This window comes from Notolepis coatsorum (genome assembly GCF_963971535.1).
Source record: "Notolepis coatsorum genome assembly, chromosome: 5".
Taxonomy (NCBI): Eukaryota; Metazoa; Chordata; class Actinopteri; order Aulopiformes; family Paralepididae; genus Notolepis; species Notolepis coatsorum.
Window position 1 is genome coordinate 57,908,085 of NC_140169.1, and position 24,673 is coordinate 57,932,757.

The following is a 24,673-nucleotide window of genomic DNA, read 5'->3' on the forward strand; positions in this document are numbered from 1 at the left end:
GTCTTTACTCCGGTCAGTCTATTCATTAAGTCTTTACTCCTGTCAGTCTATTCATGTGTCTTTACTCCTGTCAGTCTATTCATGTGTCTTTACTCCTGTCAGTCTATTCATGAGTCTTTACTGCGGTCAGTCTATTCATTAAGTCTTTACTCCGGTCAGTCTATTCATTAAGTCTTTACTCCGGTCAGTCTATTCATGTGTCTTTACTCCGGTCAGTCTATTCATGAGTCTTTACTCCGGTCAGTCTATTCATTAAGTCTTTACTCCGGTCAGTCTATTCATTAAGTCTTTACTCCGGTCAGTCTATTCATTAAGTCTTTACTCCGGTCAGTCTATTCATGTGTCTTTACTCCGGTCAGTCTATTCATGAGTCTTTACTGCGGTCAGTCTATTCATGAGTCTTTACTCCGGTCAGTCTATTCATGAGTCTTTACTGCGGTCAGTCTATTCATGAGTCTTTACTCCGGTCAGTCTATTCATGTGTCTTTACTGCGGTCAGTCTATTCATGTGTCTTTACTGCTGTCAGTCTATTCATGTGTCTTTACTGCTGTCAGTCTATTCATGTGTCTTTACTCCGGTCAGTCTATTCATGTGTCTTTACTGCGGTCAGTCTATTCATGAGTCTTTACTCCGGTCAGTCTATTCATGTGTCTTTACTCCGGTCAGTCTATTCATGAGTCTTTACTCCGGTCAGTCTATTCATGTGTCTTTACTGCGGTCAGTCTATTCATGTGTCTTTACTCCGGTCAGTCTATTCATTAAGTCTTTACTGCGGTCAGTCTATTCATTAAGTCTTTACTCCGGTCAGTCTATTCATTAAGTCTTTACTCCTGTCAGTCTATTCATTAAGTCTTTACTCCGGTCAGTCTATTCATTAACAGTCTATTCATTAAGTCTTTACTCCGGTCAGTCTATTCATTAAGTCTTTACTCCTGTCAGTCTATTCATGAGTCTTTACTGCGGTCAGTCTATTCATTAAGTCTTTACTCCGGTCAGTCTATTCATGAGTCTTTACTCCGGTCAGTCTATTCATGAGTCTTTACTCAGGTCAGTCTATTCATTAAGTCTTTACTCCGGTCAGTCTATTCATTAAGTCTTTACTCCGGTCAGGGGCGGCTAGGTGGTGTAGTGGGCAAGGCACTCGCCACCAGTGTGGAGACGCTAGGATTCGCGTGTTCGAATCCAGCTCTCCACATTGTTTTCAGTTTAGCTGGTCGTCCGCAGTAATACACATTGGCCGTATTACGGGGAGGGAAAACTGAAGGGTGGGGATCGAACGTTGTGAACAAGCGACTCCTACAGGTCGGTTGGTGCGCCTGCGCAGTAGAATCAGGAAGTGTCGGGGGCAGCGTGAGCCTCCCACGCGTTACTCCTCGACACTGAGAGATCGAGCTGCGCAGGTGAAAAGATGCGACTGCTGTTACCTCAAGTACCGGAGGGGACTTGTGCTATGTATGACTTAGTCCACATTGCAGCCGGCTTGTGGGAGGCAAGAAACAGCGTTCGTGACAGGGGAGGGTTGAATTGGATGATACGAAATTGGGATGGGAGAAAATATAGAAAAATGGGAGAAAAAGTGGATCAAAAAAAAAAAAGTCTTTACTCCGGTCAGTCTATTCATGAGTCTTTACTCCGGTCAGTCTATTCATGAGTCTTTACTCCGGTCAGTCTATTCATTAAGTCTTTACTCCGGTCAGTCTATTCATTAAGTCTTTACTCCGGTCAGTCTATTCATTAAGTCTTTACTGCGGTCAGTCTATTCATGTGTCTTTACTGCGGTCAGTCTATTCATGAGTCTTTACTCCGGTCAGTCTATTCATGTGTCTTTACTCCGGTCAGTCTATTCATGTGTCTTTACTCCGGTCAGTCTATTCATGAGTCTTTACTCCTGTCAGTCTATTCATTAAGTCTTTACTGCGGTCAGTCTATTCATGTGTCTTTACTCCGGTCAGTCTATTCATTAAGTCTTTACTCCGGTCAGTCTATTCATGAGTCTTTACTCCGGTCAGTCTATTCATGTGTCTTTACTCCTGTCAGTCTATTCATTAAGTCTTTACTCCGGTCAGTCTATTCATGTGTCTTTACTCCGGTCAGTCTATTCATGAGTCTTTACTCCTGTCAGTCTATTCATTAAGTCTTTACTGCTGTCAGTCTATTCATGTGTCTTTACTGCTGTCAGTCTATTCATGAGTCTTTACTCCGGTCAGTCTATTCATGTGTCTTTACTGCGGTCAGTCTATTCATGTGTCTTTACTCCGGTCAGTCTATTCATTAAGTCTTTACTCAGGTCAGTCTATTCATGAGTCTTTACTGCGGTCAGTCTATTCATTAAGTCTTTACTGCGGTCAGTCTATTCATGTGTCTTTACTCCGGTCAGTCTATTCATGAGTCTTTACTCCGGTCAGTCTATTCATGAGTCTTTACTCCGGTCAGTCTATTCATTAAGTCTTTACTCCGGTCAGTCTATTCATTAAGTCTTTACTCCGGTCAGTCTATTCATGAGTCTTTACTCCGGTCAGTCTATTCATTAAGTCTTTACTGCGGTCAGTCTATTCATGAGTCTTTACTCCGGTCAGTCTATTCATTAAGTCTTTACTCCGGTCAGTCTATTCATTAAGTCTTTACTCCGGTCAGTCTATTCATGAGTCTTTACTCCGTTCAGTCTATTCATTAAGTCTTTACTCCGGTCAGTCTATTCATTAAGTCTTTACTGCGGTCAGTCTATTCATGTGTCTTTACTCCGGTCAGTCTATTCATTAAGTCTTTACTCCTGTCAGTCTATTCATGTGTCTTTACTCCTGTCAGTCTATTCATGTGTCTTTACTCCTGTCAGTCTATTCATGAGTCTTTACTGCGGTCAGTCTATTCATTAAGTCTTTACTCCGGTCAGTCTATTCATTAAGTCTTTACTCCGGTCAGTCTATTCATGTGTCTTTACTCCGGTCAGTCTATTCATGAGTCTTTACTCCGGTCAGTCTATTCATTAAGTCTTTACTCCGGTCAGTCTATTCATTAAGTCTTTACTCCGGTCAGTCTATTCATTAAGTCTTTACTCCGGTCAGTCTATTCATGTGTCTTTACTCCGGTCAGTCTATTCATGAGTCTTTACTGCGGTCAGTCTATTCATGAGTCTTTACTCCGGTCAGTCTATTCATGAGTCTTTACTGCGGTCAGTCTATTCATGAGTCTTTACTCCGGTCAGTCTATTCATGTGTCTTTACTGCGGTCAGTCTATTCATGTGTCTTTACTGCTGTCAGTCTATTCATGTGTCTTTACTGCTGTCAGTCTATTCATGTGTCTTTACTCCGGTCAGTCTATTCATGTGTCTTTACTGCGGTCAGTCTATTCATGAGTCTTTACTCCGGTCAGTCTATTCATGTGTCTTTACTCCGGTCAGTCTATTCATGAGTCTTTACTCCGGTCAGTCTATTCATGTGTCTTTACTGCGGTCAGTCTATTCATGAGTCTTTACTCCGGTCAGTCTATTCATGTGTCTTTACTCCGGTCAGTCTATTCATTAAGTCTTTACTCCGGTCAGTCTATTCATTAAGTCTTTACTGCGGTCAGTCTATTCATTAAGTCTTTACTGCGGTCAGTCTATTCATGTGTCTTTACTCCGGTCAGTCTATTCATGAGTCTTTACTCCGGTCAGTCTATTCATGTGTCTTTACTCCGGTCAGTCTATTCATTAAGTCTTTACTCCTGTCAGTCTATTCATGAGTCTTTACTCCGGTCAGTCTATTCATGTGTCTTTACTCCTGTCAGTCTATTCATTAAGTCTTTACTGCTGTCAGTCTATTCATGTGTCTTTACTGCTGTCAGTCTATTCATGAGTCTTTACTCCGGTCAGTCTATTCATGTGTCTTTACTGCGGTCAGTCTATTCATTAAGTCTTTACTCCGGTCAGTCTATTCATTAAGTCTTTACTGCGGTCAGTCTATTCATTAAGTCTTTACTGCGGTCAGTCTATTCATGTGTCTTTACTCCGGTCAGTCTATTCATTAAGTCTTTACTGCGGTCAGTCTATTCATTAAGTCTTTACTCAGGTCAGTCTATTCATGAGTCTTTACTCCGGTCAGTCTATTCATTAAGTCTTTACTCCGGTCAGTCTATTCATGTGTCTTTACTGCGGTCAGTCTATTCATTAAGTCTTTACTCCTGTCAGTCTATTCATGAGTCTTTACTCCGGTCAGTCTATTCATGTGTCTTTACTCCGGTCAGTCTATTCATTAAGTCTTTACTCCGGTCAGTCTATTCATGAGTCTTTACTCCGGTCAGTCTATTCATGAGTCTTTACTCCGGTCAGTCTATTCATTAAGTCTTTACTGCGGTCAGTCTATTCATGAGTCTTTACTCCGGTCAGTCTATTCATTAAGTCTTTACTCTGGTCAGTCTATTCATTAAGTCTTTACTGCGGTCAGTCTATTCATGTGTCTTTACTCCGGTCAGTCTATTCATGAGTCTTTACTCCGGTCAGTCTATTCATTAAGTCTTTACTGCGGTCAGTCTATTCATGTGTCTTTACTCCGGTCAGTCTATTCATGAGTCTTTACTGCGGTCAGTCTATTCATTAAGTCTTTACTCCGGTCAGTCTATTCATTAAGTCTTTACTCCGTTCAGTCTATTCATTAAGTCTTTACTCCGGTCAGTCTATTCATTAAGTCTTTACTCCTGTCAGTCTATTCATGTGTCTTTACTGCGGTCAGTCTATTCATGAGTCTTTACTGCGGTCAGTCTATTCATGAGTCTTTACTCCGGTCAGTCTATTCATGAGTCTTTACTCCTGTCAGTCTATTCATTAAGTCTTTACTCCGGTCAGTCTATTCATTAAGTCTTTACTCCGGTCAGTCTATTCATGAGTCTTTACTCCGGTCAGTCTATTCATGAGTCTTTACTGCGGTCAGTCTATTCATTAAGTCTTTACTCCGGTCAGTCTATTCATTAAGTCTTTACTCCGGTCAGTCTATTCATTAAGTCTTTACTGCGGTCAGTCTATTCATGTGTCTTTACTCCGGTCAGTCTATTCATGTGTCTTTACTCCGGTCAGTCTATTCATTAAGTCTTTACTCCGGTCAGTCTATTCATTAAGTCTTTACTCCGGTCAGTCTATTCATGTGTCTTTACTCCGGTCAGTCTATTCATGAGTCTTTACTCCGGTCAGTCTATTCATGTGTCTTTACTCCTGTCAGTCTATTCATGTGTCTTTACTCCGGTCAGTCTATTCATGAGTCTTTACTCCGGTCAGTCTATTCATTAAGTCTTTACTCCGTTCAGTCTATTCATTAAGTCTTTACTCCGGTCAGTCTATTCATTAAGTCTTTACTCCTGTCAGTCTATTCATGTGTCTTTACTGCGGTCAGTCTATTCATGAGTCTTTACTGCGGTCAGTCTATTCATGAGTCTTTACTCCGGTCAGTCTATTCATGAGTCTTTACTGCGGTCAGTCTATTCATTAAGTCTTTACTCCGGTCAGTCTATTCATGAGTCTTTACTCCGGTCAGTCTATTCATGAGTCTTTACTGCGGTCAGTCTATTCATTAAGTCTTTACTCCGGTCAGTCTATTCATTAAGTCTTTACTCCGGTCAGTCTATTCATTAAGTCTTTACTGCGGTCAGTCTATTCATGTGTCTTTACTCCGGTCAGTCTATTCATGTGTCTTTACTCCGGTCAGTCTATTCATTAAGTCTTTACTCCGGTCAGTCTATTCATTAAGTCTTTACTCCGGTCAGTCTATTCATGTGTCTTTACTCCGGTCAGTCTATTCATGAGTCTTTACTCCGGTCAGTCTATTCATGTGTCTTTACTCCTGTCAGTCTATTCATGTGTCTTTACTCCGGTCAGTCTATTCATGAGTCTTTACTCCGGTCAGTCTATTCATGAGTCTTTACTCCGGTCAGTCTATTCATGTGTCTTTACTCCGGTCAGTCTATTCATGAGTCTTTACTGCGGTCAGTCTATTCATTAAGTCTTTACTCCGGTCAGTCTATTCATTAAGTCTTTACTGCGGTCAGTCTATTCATTAAGTCTTTACTGCGGTCAGTCTATTCATGAGTCTTTACTGCGGTCAGTCTATTCATGTGTCTTTACTCCGGTCAGTCTATTCATTAAGTCTTTACTGCGGTCAGTCTATTCATTAAGTCTTTACTGCGGTCAGTCTATTCATGAGTCTTTACTGCGGTCAGTCTATTCATGTGTCTTTACTGCGGTCAGTCTATTCATGAGTCTTTACTGCGGTCAGTCTATTCATGTGTCTTTACTGCGGTCAGTCTATTCATTAAGTCTTTACTCCTGTCAGTCTATTCATGAGTCTTTACTGCGGTCAGTCTATTCATGTGTCTTTACTCCGGTCAGTCTATTCATTAAGTCTTTACTCCGGTCAGTCTAGTCATGTGTCTTTACTGCGGTCAGTCTATTCATGTGTCTTTACTCCGGTCAGTCTATTCATTAAGTCTTTACTCCGGTCAGTCTATTCATGTGTCTTTACTCCGGTCAGTCTATTCATGTGTCTTTACTCCGGTCAGTCTATTCATGAGTCTTTACTGCGGTCAGTCTATTCATTAAGTCTTTACTCCGGTCAGTCTATTCATTAAGTCTTTACTGCGGTCAGTCTATACTGCGGTCAGTCTATTCATGTGTCTTTACTCCGGTCAGTCTATTCATTAAGTCTTTACTCCGGTCAGTCTATTCATGTGTCTTTACTCCGGTCAGTCTATTCATTAAGTCTTTACTCCGGTCAGTCTATTCATGAGTCTTTACTGCAGTCAGTCTATTCATTAAGTCTTTACTGCGGTCAGTCTATTCATGTGTCTTTACTCCGGTCAGTCTATTCATTAAGTCTTTACTCAGGTCAGTCTATTCATGTATCTTTACTCCGGTCAGTCTATTCATTAAGTCTTTACTCCGGTCAGTCTATTCATGTGTCTTTACTCCGGTCAGTCTATTCATGAGTCTTTACTCCGGTCAGTCTATTCATGAGTCTTTACTCCGGTCAGTCTATTCATTAAGTCTTTACTCTGGTCAGTCTATTCATGAGTCTTTACTCCGGTCAGTCTATTCATTAAGTCTTTACTCCGGTCAGTCTATTCATGTGTCTTTACTCCGGTCAGTCTATTCATGAGTCTTTACTCCGGTCAGTCTATTCATGTGTCTTTACTCCTGTCAGTCTATTCATTAAGTCTTTACTGCGGTCAGTCTATTCATTAAGTCTTTACTCCGGTCAGTCTATTCATGTGTCTTTACTGCTGTCAGTCTATTCATGTGTCTTTACTCCTGTCAGTCTATTCATGAGTCTTTACTCCGGTCAGTCTATTCATTAGTCTTTACTCCTGTCAGTCTATTCATTAAGTCTTTACTCCGGTCAGTCTATTCATTAAGTCTTTACTCCGGTCAGTCTATTCATGTGTCTTTACTGCTGTCAGTCTATTCATGAGTCTTTACTCCTGTCAGTCTATTCATGAGTCTTTACTCCGGTCAGTCTATTCATGTGTCTTTACTCCGGTCAGTCTATTCATGAGTCTTTACTCCGGTCAGTCTATTCATTAAGTCTTTACTCCGGTCAGTCTATTCATGTGTCTTTACTCCGGTCAGTCTATTCATGAGTCTTTACTCCTGTCAGTCTATTCATGTGTCTTTACTCCTGTCAGTCTATTCATGTGTCTTTACTCCTGTCAGTCTATTCATGAGTCTTTACTCCGGTCAGTCTATTCATGAGTCTTTACTGCGGTCAGTCTATTCATGTGTCTTTACTGCTGTCAGTCTATTCATTAAGTCTTTACTCCGGTCAGTCTATTCATTAAGTCTTTACTCCGGTCAGTCTATTCATTAAGTCTTTACTCCGGTCAGTCTATTCATGAGTCTTTACTCCTGTCAGTCTATTCATTAAGTCTTTACTCCGGTCAGTCTATTCATGTGTCTTTACTCCTGTCAGTCTATTCATTAAGTCTTTACTCCGGTCAGTCTATTCATTAAGTCTTTACTCCGGTCAGTCTATTCATTAAGTCTTTACTCCGGTCAGTCTATTCATTAAGTCTTTACTCCGGTCAGTCTATTCATGTGTCTTTACTCCGGTCAGTCTATTCATTAAGTCTTTACTCAGGTCAGTCTATTCATGAGTCTTTACTCCGGTCAGTCTATTCATGAGTCTTTACTGCTGTCAGTCTATTCATGAGTCTTTACTCCGGTCAGTCTATTCATTAAGTCTTTACTCCGGTCAGTCTATTCATGAGTCTTTACTCCGGTCAGTCTATTCATTAAGTCTTTACTCCGGTCAGTCTATTCATGAGTCTTTACTCCTGTCAGTCTATTCATGTGTCTTTACTCCGGTCAGTCTATTCATGAGTCTTTACTCCTGTCAGTCTATTCATGTGTCTTTACTCCGGTCAGTCTATTCATGTGTCTTTACTCCTGTCAGTCTATTCATGTGTCTTTACTCCGGTCAGTCTATTCATGAGTCTTTACTCCGGTCAGTCTATTCATGAGTCTTTACTCCTGTCAGTCTATTCATTAAGTCTTTACTGCGGTCAGTCTATTCATGAGTCTTTACTCCGGTCAGTCTATTCATGTGTCTTTACTCCGGTCAGTCTATTCATTAAGTCTTTACTGCGGTCAGTCTATTCATGTGTCTTTACTGCGGTCAGTCTATTCATGAGTCTTTACTCCTGTCAGTCTATTCATTAAGTCTTTACTCCGGTCAGTCTATTCATGTGTCTTTACTCCGGTCAGTCTATTCATTAAGTCTTTACTCCGGTCAGTCTATTCATTAAGTCTTTACTCCGGTCAGTCTATTCATGAGTCTTTACTCCTGTCAGTCTATTCATGTGTCTTTACTCCGGTCAGTCTATTCATGAGTCTTTACTCCTGTCAGTCTATTCATGTGTCTTTACTCCGGTCAGTCTATTCATGTGTCTTTACTCCTGTCAGTCTATTCATGTGTCTTTACTCCGGTCAGTCTATTCATGAGTCTTTACTCCGGTCAGTCTATTCATGAGTCTTTACTCCTGTCAGTCTATTCATTAAGTCTTTACTGCGGTCAGTCTATTCATGAGTCTTTACTCCGGTCAGTCTATTCATGTGTCTTTACTCCGGTCAGTCTATTCATTAAGTCTTTACTCCGGTCAGTCTATTCATGTGTCTTTACTCCGGTCAGTCTATGAAGGTAATAAGGCTGTTTCACCGAAGCCTGTTTTTGGGATTCGAACTTTGTCAGGGTTTTTCGAACTGACGTTCAAACCTTCGTTTATATATATTTTTTTTTAATAAATATCCTCAAACTAAATCCTCAATTTGAATAAAGTGATTAATCTGATTAAATTAGTATTTTTTTAATTTTATTAAATCAACTTTCTTTAATGAATATAACTCATCAGTTTTAATACTATAATATTAGTGTAGCCTAATCCTTATCTGCAACTGTGAAGAAAAACAACCATTGGTTTAAACGGAATGAATAGACACATACAAAAAATATATAAAAAATATATATATATATTATTAAAAATGAAAAATTCAAATGTTGATTTTAGAATTCGAAGGTCCGAACGTTCGAACGTCTGGGCGCTCAGCCCTGGAAGGTGTTCATGTGTCTTTGCTCCGGTCAGTCTATGAAGGCCCCTGGAAGGTGCTCATGTGTCTTTGCTCCGGTCAGTCTATGAAGGCCCCTGGAAGGTGCTCATGTGTCTTTGCTCCGGTCAGTCTATGAAGGCCCCTGGAAGGTGCTCATGTGTCTTTGCTCCGGTCAGTCTATGAAGGCCCCTGGAAGGTGCTCATGTGTCTTTGCTCCGGTCAGTCTATGAAGGCCCCTGGAAGGTGCTCATGTGTCTTTGCTCCGGTCAGTCTATGAAGGCCCCTGGAAGGTGCTCATGTGTCTTTGCTCCGGTCAGTCTATGAAGGCCCCTGGAAGGTGCTCATGTGTCTTTGCTCCGGTCAGTCTATGAAGGCCCCTGGAAGGTGCTCATGTGTCTTTGCTCCGGTCAGTCTATGAAGGCCCCTGGAAGGTGCTCATGTGTCTTTGCTCCGGTCAGTCTATGAAGGCCCCTGGAAGGTGCTCATGTGTCTTTGCTCCGGTCAGTCTATGAAGGCCCCTGGAAGGTGCTCATGTGTCTTTGCTCCGGTCAGTCTATGAAGGCCCCTGGAAGGTGCTCATGTGTCTTTGCTCCGGTCAGTCTATGAAGGCCCCTGGAAGGTGCTCATGTGTCTTTGCTCCGGTCAGTCTATGAAGGACCCTGGAAGGTGCTCATGTGTCTTTGCTCCGGTCAGTCTATGAAGGCCCCTGGAAGGTGCTCATGTGTCTTTGCTCCGGTCAGTCTATGAAGGCCCCTGAGCTGAAGGAGCGCCTGGAGGAGTCGGAGAAGCTGATCCAGGAGATGACCGTCACCTGGGAGGACAAACTCAGGAACACTGAGGCAGTCGCACAGGTAACACACACACACACACCTACACGCACACACACACACACACACACCCACACACACACACACACACACACACACACACACTGATGATGTAATGAACCTGTCCTGCATTCATAGGGACTAACTTGTGTATCACGATATAAACAACGGTGTCATAGGTGCAAAGCTATGCTAATAAGTCTATAGTATATATATATATATATATGCTAATGTTAACACATATACACCCTTCCTGCTGACTTTTGGATGAAAGAGTCGGCTAAATGTAAAATGTAACTCGTCTTACACAAAGTGCAATGCCTGTGAGACGCCACTAGGGGGCAGAGTGGCTAAGCGTGAGTGAATCACAGGGTGAGAACGATGGCGGCGGGGAGCGCCTCCTATGTGGTGCCTTGCCTCACATCTATGATGATGACACGGGGTGCATCGTCCAGCCTCCCACACGTCTGAGCCTAGAGCTCGGACCACACTTAAAAGTATGTCTGTGTCCAGGGGGGGGGCCCAACATTTTTTTTTTTTTTTTTTTTTTTTTTACTAGACATCACTCAGGTGTATTATTGATGCTCTCATTGATACTATGTTTGTTTCTGAAGTGTGTGTGTGTGTGTGTGTGTGTGTGTGTGTGTGTGTGTGTGTGTGTGTGTGTGTGTGTGTGTGTGTGTGTGAGATATATAGAGAGAGGGAGGGCTTTGGTAGACTATTGCATTGGTCCATTCATTGAAGATGAACGCAATGCGACATCCTTTACTAGGCTCACCCACCAACAGTGCTGAACTGCTGATCCGAATGTATAGGTAAAAACCATATTATGCGTTTTCATCAATACAAAAATGGCCAAAAATAATTCCGCTCGCGCGCTTACGCGCGCTCGCATTCAAGGGGGGCCTACAAATACATTCTTTCATGGGGCCCAGAATCTGGAGCTACACCCCTGTCTGTGTCAGTTAAAGGAGTGAAACTCTGGAACAATATACCGGATGAAATAAAAAACAGCAGGAGTATTTTTAAGTTTAAAAAGATGTTTAAAAACAGGGTTCTAGAATCTTATAGTAAAATTTTACCTACAATCTGTTTTTTTTTTCTACCATGAAACTCTGGTATTGCGGGTGAATTTTAGATTTTCCTATGTTGGCTTATGTTCTTTTCAGGAACAGTTTTTGTTGATTGTTGATTTTATTTTTTATTTTTTTTTCTTGCAAACTTTAACTTTTTTTTGTTCTTTTCTGGATCGGTTTTTGTTGATTTTTGATTGTTGATTTATTTTTTTGTTTGGTATATTTTGAAAACTTAAGCTTTTTTGAATTTGTTTTTTGAATTAGGGGTAGGTTACTCTATAAGCCTTCGGCTTCAAACCTATCCTTTTTGTTTGTTTATTTGTAAAAATGTTCGAAAATGTTTTAGTTTGTTTATTTATTTGTATTTGTAAACATTCGAAATAAAATCATTCATTCATTCATTCATTCGTTCATTCATATGTCCTGCAGGAGCGCCAGAGACAGCTGGAGAGCCTGGGCATCTCGCTGCAGTCGTCGGGCATCAGGGTGGTGGACGACAAGTGCTTCCTGGTCAACCTCAACGCTGACCCCGCCCTCAACGAGCTGCTGGTCTACTACCTGAAGGTACTGGATATAACACACACACACACACACTAACACTAACCTTCTGCCCAGACATACATGATGTGTTGTGTTAATTACAGCAATACAATGTCTTTATAGGGACTGCGACCATACTTTCACTGAGCCGTAATTAACGCACAACACGAGGAATCGATGTGTTCATTGTTTATGACGAAAGTCTGATCCAAAACCAAGCCGTTTATTATATATATAGTATATACGGGGGAAATCTATAATTCGAGCTTTGCTGTTACACTTCAATGCATAAAGAATCGAAAATGGAATAAAAAAATAAAAATGTGTATCGTTACACCCCTAGCCTTCATCAGTGTGCAATGAAGAATGGTGGCAACAAACGAGCCTTAACTAGGCTGTGATCGTTTCTACATCATAGCCTACAGCCATTACGCATTCATATGATGTGATGAGAAGTCTACCTGTCAACCTAGTCTGTGCTATTAGGGATGCTCGATATTGGCTTTTTTACCGATACCGATATACCGATATTGTCCAACTCTTAATTTCCGATACCGATATCAACCGATACCGATATATGCAGGGTCCCCCCCCCCCAAAAAAACTTAATAATTTCAGGTAATTATATATCTCTTGTAGTGTAATTAACACAACATTATGCATACTTTGACAATAAATAAATAAAATAATAATTTGTTCTTACTTGCCGGTTAACCCTTTCGCTGTGACGATACAGAAGGTTAGCCCTTTACTGTCACACACAACCGACGGCGATTGTGTGATAGTAAAGGGTTAACCTTCTGTCGTGTGGCAGTGAAAATAAGGTGCGGTAATAAAATCACACGAGTAATAAAAGACTGAGAAACACAAAATCCTAGACAGAAACATTAAATGCTATACAATAAGACAATGTTATAGTCCTGTACAGTATACAAAATAACAACAATATACAGAATAGCAACAATACACAAATAACAATCGCAGTGTCAGACTGTAGTGGGTGGGTATTGCCAGTGGTGCAGTCGTAATATGGGAACTGGTAACACGCCACGCCACGTGCACGCGCGCGCGGGTACGTGCATGCGCACAGAACTGATTTATACACACACACACACACACACGCACACACACACACACACAAGCGCATATACGCAAGTGCAATCTTTCTATCATACAAGCTCTTCTTGCTCTCTATTTGTGTGAATGTGCGCGTGGAAAGCTGGCGCGCAGCACAGACGCTTGATTCAATATCATAAGCAGGTAGACCCCCATCACGAATTCCGAGCCACATTAGTATTCACCTCCACTGCCTGTCACACAGAATGAAGGGGGAGATGCATTCAGATAGCCAACACCCAGACACTTAGTCTACCTGCGCTTTTTGTTATGTAAAACGGTGGCCGGGTACAAAAACGGAAAAAAAACGAAAGTGTGACTCGAGGCGCACGACGTCGCGGCGAAACGCATATGACAATGATACGAAAATGAAACGAAAGGTGTAACCGCACCCTTAGTCACAACGAATGGATACAGCGCATTTTTGTGTGCGCGTACACGCGAGTACACATCCGTGCGCGATCGCGCGTACTTCTGCCTCAGTGATCTGGTAACACGGCGTGTAACCGCGTGTGACCACGACTGCACCACTGGGTATTGCACATCAGGATGTTGCACAGTCTATGTTGCGGTTTCAATAAAAGTTCCATTAATTGTGCACAATTTCTAACTGCAACTCTGTCTGTGTGTGTGTGTGTCTGTGTGTATCCCATGTTCAGAAGCACACTCGCGTGGGCTCAGCCAACTCCCAGGACATCCAGCTGTGCGGCATGGCCATCCAGGCGGAGCACTGCGTCATCAACGTCACGGAGCCGTCCGGCGTGATGCTCACTCCGCACCGCAACGCACGGTAAACATGGGCCACGCTGCCACCTGGTGGCTGATAACGCAAACTGTTGTTACTGGGGGGATTAGGGGCCGAACGATACGCATTAGAACCGTGTACCGTACGGTACGACCCCCACGGTTCGGGGCGTCTGTGTATCGTACGGTTCAGATGATGCGCAAATAAAAAAATAAAAAATAAACTTCATTTGGCACAGAGAGGTGAGCGCTGGCTGCAGCAGCACTGGAGGTGCTAGTCAGTTTGTGTAAAAATGGCAAGCACAATATAAATCAATTTTCATTACCACTTTAAAAACATAGCCATTAACATTACATAGGCCTACACACATCTTGCCATAGCGTTAGCAGTTTGTACAACACAACGCACGTTGAACTATGGTAGCACTAGCCCCAGCTAATACAGTCAACGAAATGTTATCGTAGCCAGGGTTCGAATTATCACCTGAGAGCTATGGGGGCCCCCTGAATTATTATTTTTTTTACTATTTTTTTCCTGAAATTGTGGCTGTTTTCGAAGTCATATTTAGAGGAATATCTCATTAGGATTAGTCTAATACTAAGTAATAATGACATCACACAACAGTCTAATCATTAGACTATTGTGTGATGTCATTATTCAGTCTCATTCTTAACCATCAATATTTGTTCATTTTCTTACTCACCTCTGATATATAATGCCATATTTACTTATTTGCATTTTGCATCTGATAAAATACAACAATTTAATTTGAAAAATTAGACCAAATTTATGAACTTGAATTAACATTTATTTGTCTCTGCACTTATAAATCGAAAACTAACAAAATAATCTAATGGAAAATAAATAGTTGTATGGCACAACAGCAGCATTTATCAGGATACAGTAAGTAACATTATCATCTGATAATAAAATGAACATAAAATAAATACTTGTATAAATCAAAATAAATAATGTTATAAACAAATGTGCACATGTAATCAAGAACTGAATGAAAAATAAATTACAAGTCATAAGGGGGTTCAATTTGGTATAAGGCAACCTTTCTTTAGCGACAGTATATGCTGCCCTGAATGAACTGGCTGTCTCCTTGAGCAAAGCAGATGTGATTTCACTAACTTTTTTTGGAAGCACTTCCTTCTGGTTCTGACTTTCTATTTCTATAGCTTGCTTATGAGCAACGCTATCACTGTGCAAGTATATTTTCTTCCTCAACTTCTTGCTCTGAGAGCTAGTCACAGTCCCATTCATCCACTGCTCTTGGCGTTTTTACATGGAAGGCAGCCAATGCATCCCTCCTTGGCAAATAACCAGCTATTTATTTTTCCAAAAGTTCCACTGACTCAGACCCCAGCATTGTGGTGGTTGAGTAGCAGCGCAGTCCAGGTCTAGTGGTGGAGACTCGGGTCTGGCAGTGGCAACCGGCGCGGTAACAATAACAGGTGCACTGCGCGCAGGAGCAGCAGAGCTAACACTAGTACTAGCACTAGCACTAACAAAAGAGATGATTGTGGACTTCAGGAGGTCGGGGGTCAAGGACTACAGCCCCCTCAGCATCGACGGGGCACCGGTTGAGAGAGTGAACAGTTTCAAGTACCTCGGAGCCCACATATCCGAGGACTTGACATGGACCACACACATTGACAGTGTAGTGAAGAAGGCACGACAACGCCTCTACTTCCTCAGGCGCCTAAGGAAGTTCCAAGTCAGTCAGAAGATCCTTAGGAACTTCTACTCATGTACAATAGAGAGCATCCTGACCGGCAACATCACCTCCTGGTTTGGGAATAGCACTGCACAAGACCGTAGCAGACTACAAAGAGTGACACGTTCAGCCGAACGCACAATTGGAGGGGGGCTTCCCACCCTCCAGAACATTTACTACAAGCGGTGCAAGGGGAAGGCTAAGAGAATTATTAAGGACTCGAGCCACCCGAACAACTGCCTCTTTGAACTGCTGCGGTCAGGCAAGCGATACCGGAGTCTTAAGCGAGCACAGAAAGACTCAGAAGAAGCTTCTATCCCCAGGCCATCAGGCTGCTAAACGAACAATAATCGCTAAACGAACAATAATGCAACAACCATCAAATGCACACAGCACACACACCCACACGCACACACTCACTCAAACAAACAACACACTGCAGCACCCACTCTCCACACTTTAGATCACACAAACACACTTACACTTTATATTTATTGATAAAGGATTTGCACTACAACTCGTACACCTACTGTGAATTGTACCTAAATTGCACCTCGTCCCATTTCTCCATTTCTGCCTTGCACTATATAGTATTGTATATAGTATTGTATATTAGTACACTCGTCCCATTTCTCCATTTCTGCCTTGCACTATATAGTATTGTATATAGTATTGTATATTAGTACACTGCACAGTATTGTATATTTTATGGTAACTACATCTATTCTGCATCGAACATTGTACATATGTCTAAACTGAACACTGTGACCTTTTTTTTACTTCTAATTTTACTATGTTTTTATTTCATACTTATCTTGTCTTGCACAGTCTCTGGAGCGCAACAGTAAGAAGCATTTTGTACAAAAGTATTCTGTACTTCTGTATGACAACTATTAAAGAAACTTAAACTTGAACTTGAAACTAGCAGTGTCAACTTCAGTGACAGTAGCGCTGCTAGCTGCTGCACTAACAGCGTCAGTCTTTGGCCTTTTTATAAAACCAAAGCTGTCCAGCTTTGTACAGCCTTGCGGCGGGTTGAGCCTTTTTTTTGGCGGCATGTTGCGTACTGTTTAGTGTTTATGTTTTCAGTTGCAGGACACGGACCGGCAGCCTTCTGTTTACATCAGCTGCTTGCTGCTTCTTCTTCACTAGGTTGGAGTAGCGTTAAACTTATGGGGCGACGCTCATGGGCGACGCATAGCGGCTTGGAGGTGAAATGCAGCCTATTCCACAACATTAATTACTCTGTTCTTTTAAAAACTGAAAAGAAAAATATGATCTATTAACAATTTATTTAGGTAATATAAATAATACTAATTCGTACATAAAAAAAATAAAAATTATATAATTTTTTTGAGAGACCCCCACAGGGGGTCTTGACTATGGGGGCTCAGACTATAGCTATGGGGGCTGAGCCCCCATTGGCCCCCTCATAATTCGAACACTGATCGTAGCTACTAGCTAGCAGAGGAGAAAATGGGAGTCTGAGAGGCGGGGTGTATAAAGACAATGATAGGCGTTTATTCAACATCCAAGAAGGCTAACATACAACTGTGTTTTACTAACTCCAACCGGGACTATTGCCGCTTTTCCACTGCATGTTATCACCTCCTAACGTTATTGGAGCTGATAACGTTGCCTGAGCTGAAGGTCCGTGACACTAAAATGTCCGTGGGGACCTCCTTAACTCCTTATCTCCTTAAATGTCCCGGTTGTGTTTCCTGCAGGACGTGTGTGAACGGGGCCGCGGTCACCAGCCCGGTCCAGCTCCACCACGGAGACCGCATCCTCTGGGGCAACAACCACTTCTTCAGGTCTGCTATTATACAGTATGGTGCTGGACATGGTTATTATACAGTAGGGCTGCAACGATTAGTCGACATAATCGACGACGTCGATTATAAAAAATCGTCGACGTGAAATTGTTGCGTCGATTAGTCATTAAAAAGAATATTATAATTTTTTAATTTTTAAAAAAAAAAATTTTACTACCTATCTTTGTGAAAGTGGCTTCTCAGCTCTGGTCCAGCTGAAGACTTCTTAGCTTAACATAACAGGCCGACAGTAAGTTTGGGGGAACTAATGGGATAACTGGGCATGTTAGGCAGGCCCCCACTCTGCAGGTGTTTAAATCACGCCTCAAAACACACTTATTTGCTCTGGCTTTTGTTTTTTAAACCGTTTTTGAGAGACTGGCCTTTTTTATGTGACACATTGTACTGTTTTATTATGTGCTTTTATTAAATTTTTATGTTTTATCCTATGTTTGTGGACTTGTACAGCACTTTGGTCAACTTTGTTGTTTTAAATGTGCTATATAAATAAAGTGGATTGGATTGGATTGGATTGGATGTTGTTTGGTCCTGACAAGAGTCTCAAAGCAACTCTGAGGTCGTGCTCAATGTCCAATCTGTTCCTCTGCTCTGTCTTCAGCTGGACCAGAGCTGAGAAGCCACTTTCACAAAGATAGGTAGTGCAAAAAAAAAAAAAAAAATATATATATATATATATTTGTTTAAATTTTTATTTATATAATTGTTTTTCGATTAGTCGACTAATCGAAAAAATAATCGACAGATTAGTCGACTACCAAAATAGTCATTAGTTGCAGCCCTATTATACAGTATGTAGTAGTAGTAGTAGTAGTAGTAGTAGTAGTAGTTTATTCAGTCATCATCTCACACAATACAATATACACCATCATTTAACAATATTTTATTTTTACAGTGACTGAAAAGGTACAGACTGAAGCATAATGCTTATACATGCCTGTCCTATATTCTTAACAAAATGAAGACTCCAAAAACAGTATTCTAAAAGAAAATAGTATGCTGGACATGGTTATTATATACAGTATGCTGGACACGGGTCGTCCTGTTGTCAAAGCTGGAGACCGAGGATGTGTACAAAATATTGTGCCAATCAGATTTAAGCTTTTCAAAGTTTGACATTTTGACCTTTTGATTATAGAGCCACCATTAGGCCAATTGGTACGATAATAAACATCTCTCACGTCTTTCTCCCTCGTGCTTTATCTCTCTCTCTCTCTCTCTCTCTCACTCACTCACTCACTCACTCACTCACTCACTCACTCACTCACTCACTCACTCACTCACTCACTCACTCACTCACTCACTCACTCACTCACTCACTCACTCTCTCTCTCACACACACACACTCACACACACACAGGATCAACCTGCCCAGGAACATGGTCCACGCTGGGGGTGAGGATGAGGAGGGGGGCGGTGCCGTGATGAAGACCTACCTGAGCTCGGACCAGCTGGAGGTGGACTTCGACGCGGCCAGCAACGCCTCCAGCGACATGAGCTTCGGCTACGAGTTCGCCCAGACCGAGGTCATGATGAAGGGCATGGGCCACAACGGTGAGTCGGCGGCACGACGACGACGGTCGCCCTGGAGACGGAATTATAGGAGGATCAGTGTCAGGATCAGGAATTGGAATAATCTTTTTGGATACCATCTGATCTCAGGTAAGGAATCTATTTGACCAGTCTTAGGATAATCAGACCCGTTTTCACAGAGATATAAGCTTTTCCCCTATATGTGATATGGCTGTTTGACTGTGCGAGTGATCAGGAACTAAGAGAATCGATTTTCAGCTCGCGGCACCAGCGTGCATACGTACACATATACTATCGATAATCTAGCGTTTATTTGAAAACGATTCATAAATAGGCCGAAAAATTACAACGTTCTAGAATATTCCAGTACAGGGCGTTTATCACGGAATTTTTTTTTTCCCCTTGAAAACGAGGGCTTTTCAAAATGCTATAAAACGGAAATGAACCGATAAAAAAACAATCCGCTTCGACAATGTTGACTGGAAAATGAGTCATTGATAAGCGACGGGCAGATTAGACACATAGCCATAATTGAAAACATAGATTAGGCGATATTACCGCTAACATTGAAGTGGATGATGGGCATTCAAGGGGGTAAAAAGGAAAACACGGCCGGCTCTGAAAGTGTTAAGGGGGGGAAGGACGACGGGATGGGTCAAGAGTGGGGAAGATTTCTTCCATTCATCCTCCACATGCCCCCCCCCCCCCCCCACCTGTCCTCCAGACCCCCTCATTCATCCTCCACATGCCCCCCCCCCCACCTGTCCTCCTGACCCCCTCATTCACCCTCCACATGCCCCCCCCCCCCCACCTGTCCTCCAGACCCCCTCATTCACCCTCCACATGCCCCCCCCCCACCTGTCCTCCAGACCCCCTCATTCATCCTCCACATGCCCCCCCCCCCCACCTGTCCTCCAGACCCCCTCATTCACCCTCCACATGCCCCCCCCCCCACCTGTCCTCCAGACCCCCTCATTCACCCTCCACATGCCCCCCCCCCCACCTGTCCTCCAGACCCCCTCATTCACCCTCCACATGCCCCCCCCCCCACCTGTCCTCCAGACCCCCTCATTCATCCTCCACATGCCCCCCCCCCCACCTGTCCTCCTGACCCCCTCATTCACCCTCCACATGCCCCCCCCCCCAGGGTTCGCACAAGGTCCCCTTGTGGCTCCCTGGTACCGATTCTGTCTTTTTTTTTTTTTTTTAACAATATATTTATTGGGTTTTAGTTTGCAAATTACAACATGTATATCAGCAGAGCAGTATTCAGCAAACATTTTCACCCCGTTCTCCCTCCCCTAACCCCACCCCACAAAATAATAATTAACTTCAAAAACAGGTTCACATAGGAAGGATACAGATTTAAATAAAAATAAACATAAATAAATAATAATACAACCAAAATGTTTTACACATTAAGTAAAGGGTGTTTCTTGTCGTTTTTACACAATGATAAGAGTTGTCCCACAGTACTCCCCCTAATCCCGTTCTTGTTGAAGCAAGTTCCCAACATTCGTATTATGCTTTAAGAAGTACACAAATGGTCCCCAGGCATTATCAAAAATGTTTTGTTTACGTCTAACAATATACACCATCTTTTCCATTGACATATTTGAAGCCATTTCTTTAATCCACATACCAATTCTTGGTCCATCAACATTTTTCCAATTAAGAGCTATTACACGTTTTGCTTGTAATATGCACATATCTATAAATCTAAACTCTTTGCGTTGTAGATGTGGGGTGGTAGGATATAAACCAAGAATAAAAAGCTTGGGATTCAATGGCAACTTCTTTGATAAGATTTGATCGATCAGATCAATAACATCTTGCCAGAAGGTTTTCACTTTCACACATTCCCATATGCAGTGGAACAGTGTCCCCCTTTCCTCACTACACTTAATACAAGTATCTGGAATATTATCATTAAACTTATGCAATTTAACAGGAGTTATATATGTACGCATCAGCCATTTATATTGTATAAGTTTTAGGTTGCTACTGACTGTCTGACTCTGTGCCTCTTTACATGCCACGCTCCATTCTTCTAAAGATATTTCCTCCTCTATGTCTTCGTTCCATTGATTCAGTTTTGATTCAGATGATTCATCTGAACCAGATACAAATAAGTCGTATAGCATTGAAATTATACCTTTACCATAACAGTGTCTAGTGACTGCTACCTCTAAGATGGAAATGTTCGGTATATCCAATGAATGGTTCTGAGATGATATAAAACTCCTTAGCTGAAGATATTTAAAAAAGTGATGTTTCGGAATATCATATTTTGTAGATATTTCCGCAAAGGACATGAATACTTCATCCTCCTCCCTGTATACGTCTTGCACTTTCCTTAACCCCTTTTCAGCCCATACTTTAAATCCACTATAGTTTTGCCCTGATTTAAAATTGGCATTGCCCCAAATAGGACTGAACCTGGATCGGGACGAATTTATATTCAAATATTTGAGTGCGTCAAACCACACATCTATCATGTTTAAAATAATGGGGTTGTCTGTATTTTTCTTCAGATATTTACGGTCTCCAGAATACAAATACAGGTGCAAGGGTAAGCTCGGTTTAACAGAGCAGGATTCTGAATGGATCCAAGCAGGGGGATTCTCCGATGAGAAGTAAAACATGATCGTCCGCAGTTGTGCTGCCCAGTAATACCATTGGATATTTGGGCATTTCAGGCCTCCTCGGTCATATGGTAGGTAAAGTAGAGATAGACGTAATCTGGGGCGTTTATTTTGCCATATAAAGTTGGTAAACAGTTTCTTGATTCTTGTGAACAAAGACGAGGGGGGGGGTAAAGGGATATTCTGGAATAGGTAGAGAAATTTAGGGAGTATATTCATTTTTAGAATATTAATCCTGCCGATAATTGAGATGGGTAGGGATGTCCAACGCTCTATTGAAGAAGTACTAGCTTCCAGAATTGGGTCATAGTTTATCTGAGAAATCTTATTCACCTCAGGGACAATTTTTATTCCCAAATACGTGAATGTATCTGTTGAGTTGAGAGTAGAAGCACAAACAAGCCCATCCTCCCTCTCTCTCTCATTGAGTAACATTATAGATGATTTGGAGTGATTCACTTTATAGCCAGATATTTTCCCAAATGTTTCAATAAGACTTAGGAGTGCTGGGATAGACCTGTGTAGATTTTTTAGCATTAATATTACATCATCGGCGAAGAGGGCTATCCTATGTTCTATATGACCTTCTCGAATCCCATGAATATCACTGTGCATCCTCACCGCTATAGCAAATGGTTCGATCGCAAGAATGAAAAGTAAGGGCGATAAAGGGCTCCCTTGTGGGCAACTTCTACTAATTTTAAAGGGTTTAGAGACCTTGCTATTCGTCAGAACTTCTGCCGTAAGCCCTGTACAAAGCAATCTAACCCATTTGACGAATGTGTCTCCAAAGCCAAATCGTGTTAACACCTCAAACAGATAAGGCCACTCGACACGGTCGAAGGCCTTCTCTGCATCCAGTGAGAGTAAGGCAGTGTCTGTCGCCCCCTTGTGGTTATATAAAATATTGAGCACACGTCGGACGTTATGAAAACCCTGTCTCCCTTGAATAAATCCATTCTGGTCTTCCCCCGCCACCCTAGGTAGAAGGACCTCCAGTCTTCTTGCAATAATTTTACTAATAATCTTGGTATCCGAATTTTGGAGGCTGATTGGACGCATATTTTCACATTTTGTATTAGGTTTCCCTGGTTTTGGAAGTAAAGTGATTAGGGCTCCTCTCATAGATGTGGGGAGAAGACCATTCTCGAAGGATTCCTGAAACATCTCCAAGAGGGGTGATATTAATTTAGTTTGGAATTTCTTATAAATATCTATGGGGATGCCATCTGGGCCTGCTGCTTTTCCAGCCTGCATACAGCCGATTGCATCAGCAATTTCAACGCCAGTTATATTTTGATCTAAAGCCCTACTCTCCTCCTTTGAAATTTTGGGAATATCTAGGTCGTCTAAGAATTGTGTTTGCATGTCCAGGTTAGGAGAACATTCAGAGCTGTATAATTTCCCATAGAAGACTCTAAAAGCCTCATTAATCTCTGTTGGGTCCACTATAGTTCTACCATTTGGGGCTTCAATACAATTGATGGATCTTTCTGCTTGTTGTTGTTTAATGCGCCAGGCGAGAAGTTTTCCAGGCTTTTCCCCCTGATCATAGTAGGACTGTTTGAGTCTTATTAGGTCGGCAGCGGCTTTGTTAGCTGCTAATTCATTGTACTGTGATCTAAGCAGTAGTAGTTTTGAATGAGCATCTGTAGTCGTATGTTTGTTATGATAAATTTCCGTTTCCATTTTTTTTATATCCTGATCTAATTTCTCCATTTCAAGTCTTGTAGCCTTTTTCTTTGAGCTAGTGAAAGAGATTATTTGTCCCCTAATAAAGGCCTTGAAAGCCTCCCACCTTATGCCAGCAGAGGTCTGGGACTTGTTGCATTCAAAATACAGGTCAATCTGTTTCTCCAAAAAGTCTATAAATGTGTGATCCGTGAGCCATCCTGGTTGAAAACGCCATCTTGGTGGGTCATTCACTAGGTTAGTATCTTCATAGTTCAAGGATACCGCTGCGTGGTCCGAAAGAACTATACTGCTATACTGACATTCACCTACTTTGGAGGCAAGCAGTGCTGAGACTAAAAAGTAGTCTATGCGTGAGTGTGTTTTATGAGTGCTGGAATAGCAGGAATACTGCACTGCATTTGGATTGCCATGCCTCCAAATATCCAACAAGTTTAATTCCTTCATAAAATGATGTATTGTCTTTCTCGACTTATTGTGAGTGCCTTCTAGACCAGTTGACCTGTCCTTTGAAGGGTCCAACGTACAATTAAAGTCACCAGCTATTATGTATTGTCCAGGAAGAGTTGAGGCTGTCAAAAATAAATTATCATAGAATTTAGGGTCCTCTTCATTGGGACCATAAACATTTATCAGCGTTAACGTTTCAGACAGTAACCTACCCTGGACCATAATATATCTACCTGCAGTGTCCCTTACTACATTATGTACCTGTAATGGGACAGACTTATGAATTAGTATCATAACCCCCCTGGCATGAGTGGTGTAGGGGGCAGATAACACTTGGCCCTGCCACCTTTTTGCTACTTTAGGAACATCTTCATTCAAAAGATGCGTTTCTTGTAAAAAAACAATTTTTGATTTCAAATATTTTAACCTGCTCATTACCCGTTTCACCTTTGTAATTTTGTTCAAGCCCCTACAATTCCACGAAGTAAATTTCACCTTGCAGTTCTCTGACATTAGTTAATTAATATATATATATCCCTTATGAAAAGGTACACAGACAGCCACACCCATATGAGAGAAGAAAAAATAATAAAACACATCAGGAAAAAACACCCACCCCCCACCCCCTACTAACCTGATGCCCATGCATCTCCCCTCACCCCTCATTTCACTACTGGCCAAACGAGTTTCTCTAACTTGTCTTCCCCCTAAGCTCAAACTAGCTTTCATTTTTTCTAAATACTAATCACAAATAACATATCTAGTGTTGTCTTGAACTGCGCAATGCTTGCAACTTGTAGGTATAGTATCCATTAGGTCAGGGGCTTACTTTAAACGCCAAACACTATTATTACAAATCTGAAACACTTTTAGTACAAACCTGGAACGCGCGCACGCAGGCTGGGAGACGAGGAAAATGTAAAAAGTTAA

General features: G+C 41.8%; 1 protein-coding gene across 1 annotated transcript in view; it reads left to right on the plus strand.

Moving 5' to 3' along the window:
* Positions 1–24,673, plus strand: part of LOC311228210 (kinesin-like protein KIF13B) — a gene marked incomplete at its 5' end in the record, with an annotated part of 131,748 nt that overhangs the window by 17,339 nt on the left and 89,736 nt on the right. The window contains 5 exon segments of the mRNA XM_084314121.1: positions 10,305–10,415; positions 11,897–12,031; positions 13,783–13,913; positions 17,319–17,405; positions 18,784–18,977. Of these exon segments, the coding sequence (XP_084170247.1) occupies positions 10,305–10,415; positions 11,897–12,031; positions 13,783–13,913; positions 17,319–17,405; positions 18,784–18,977 (658 nt within the window).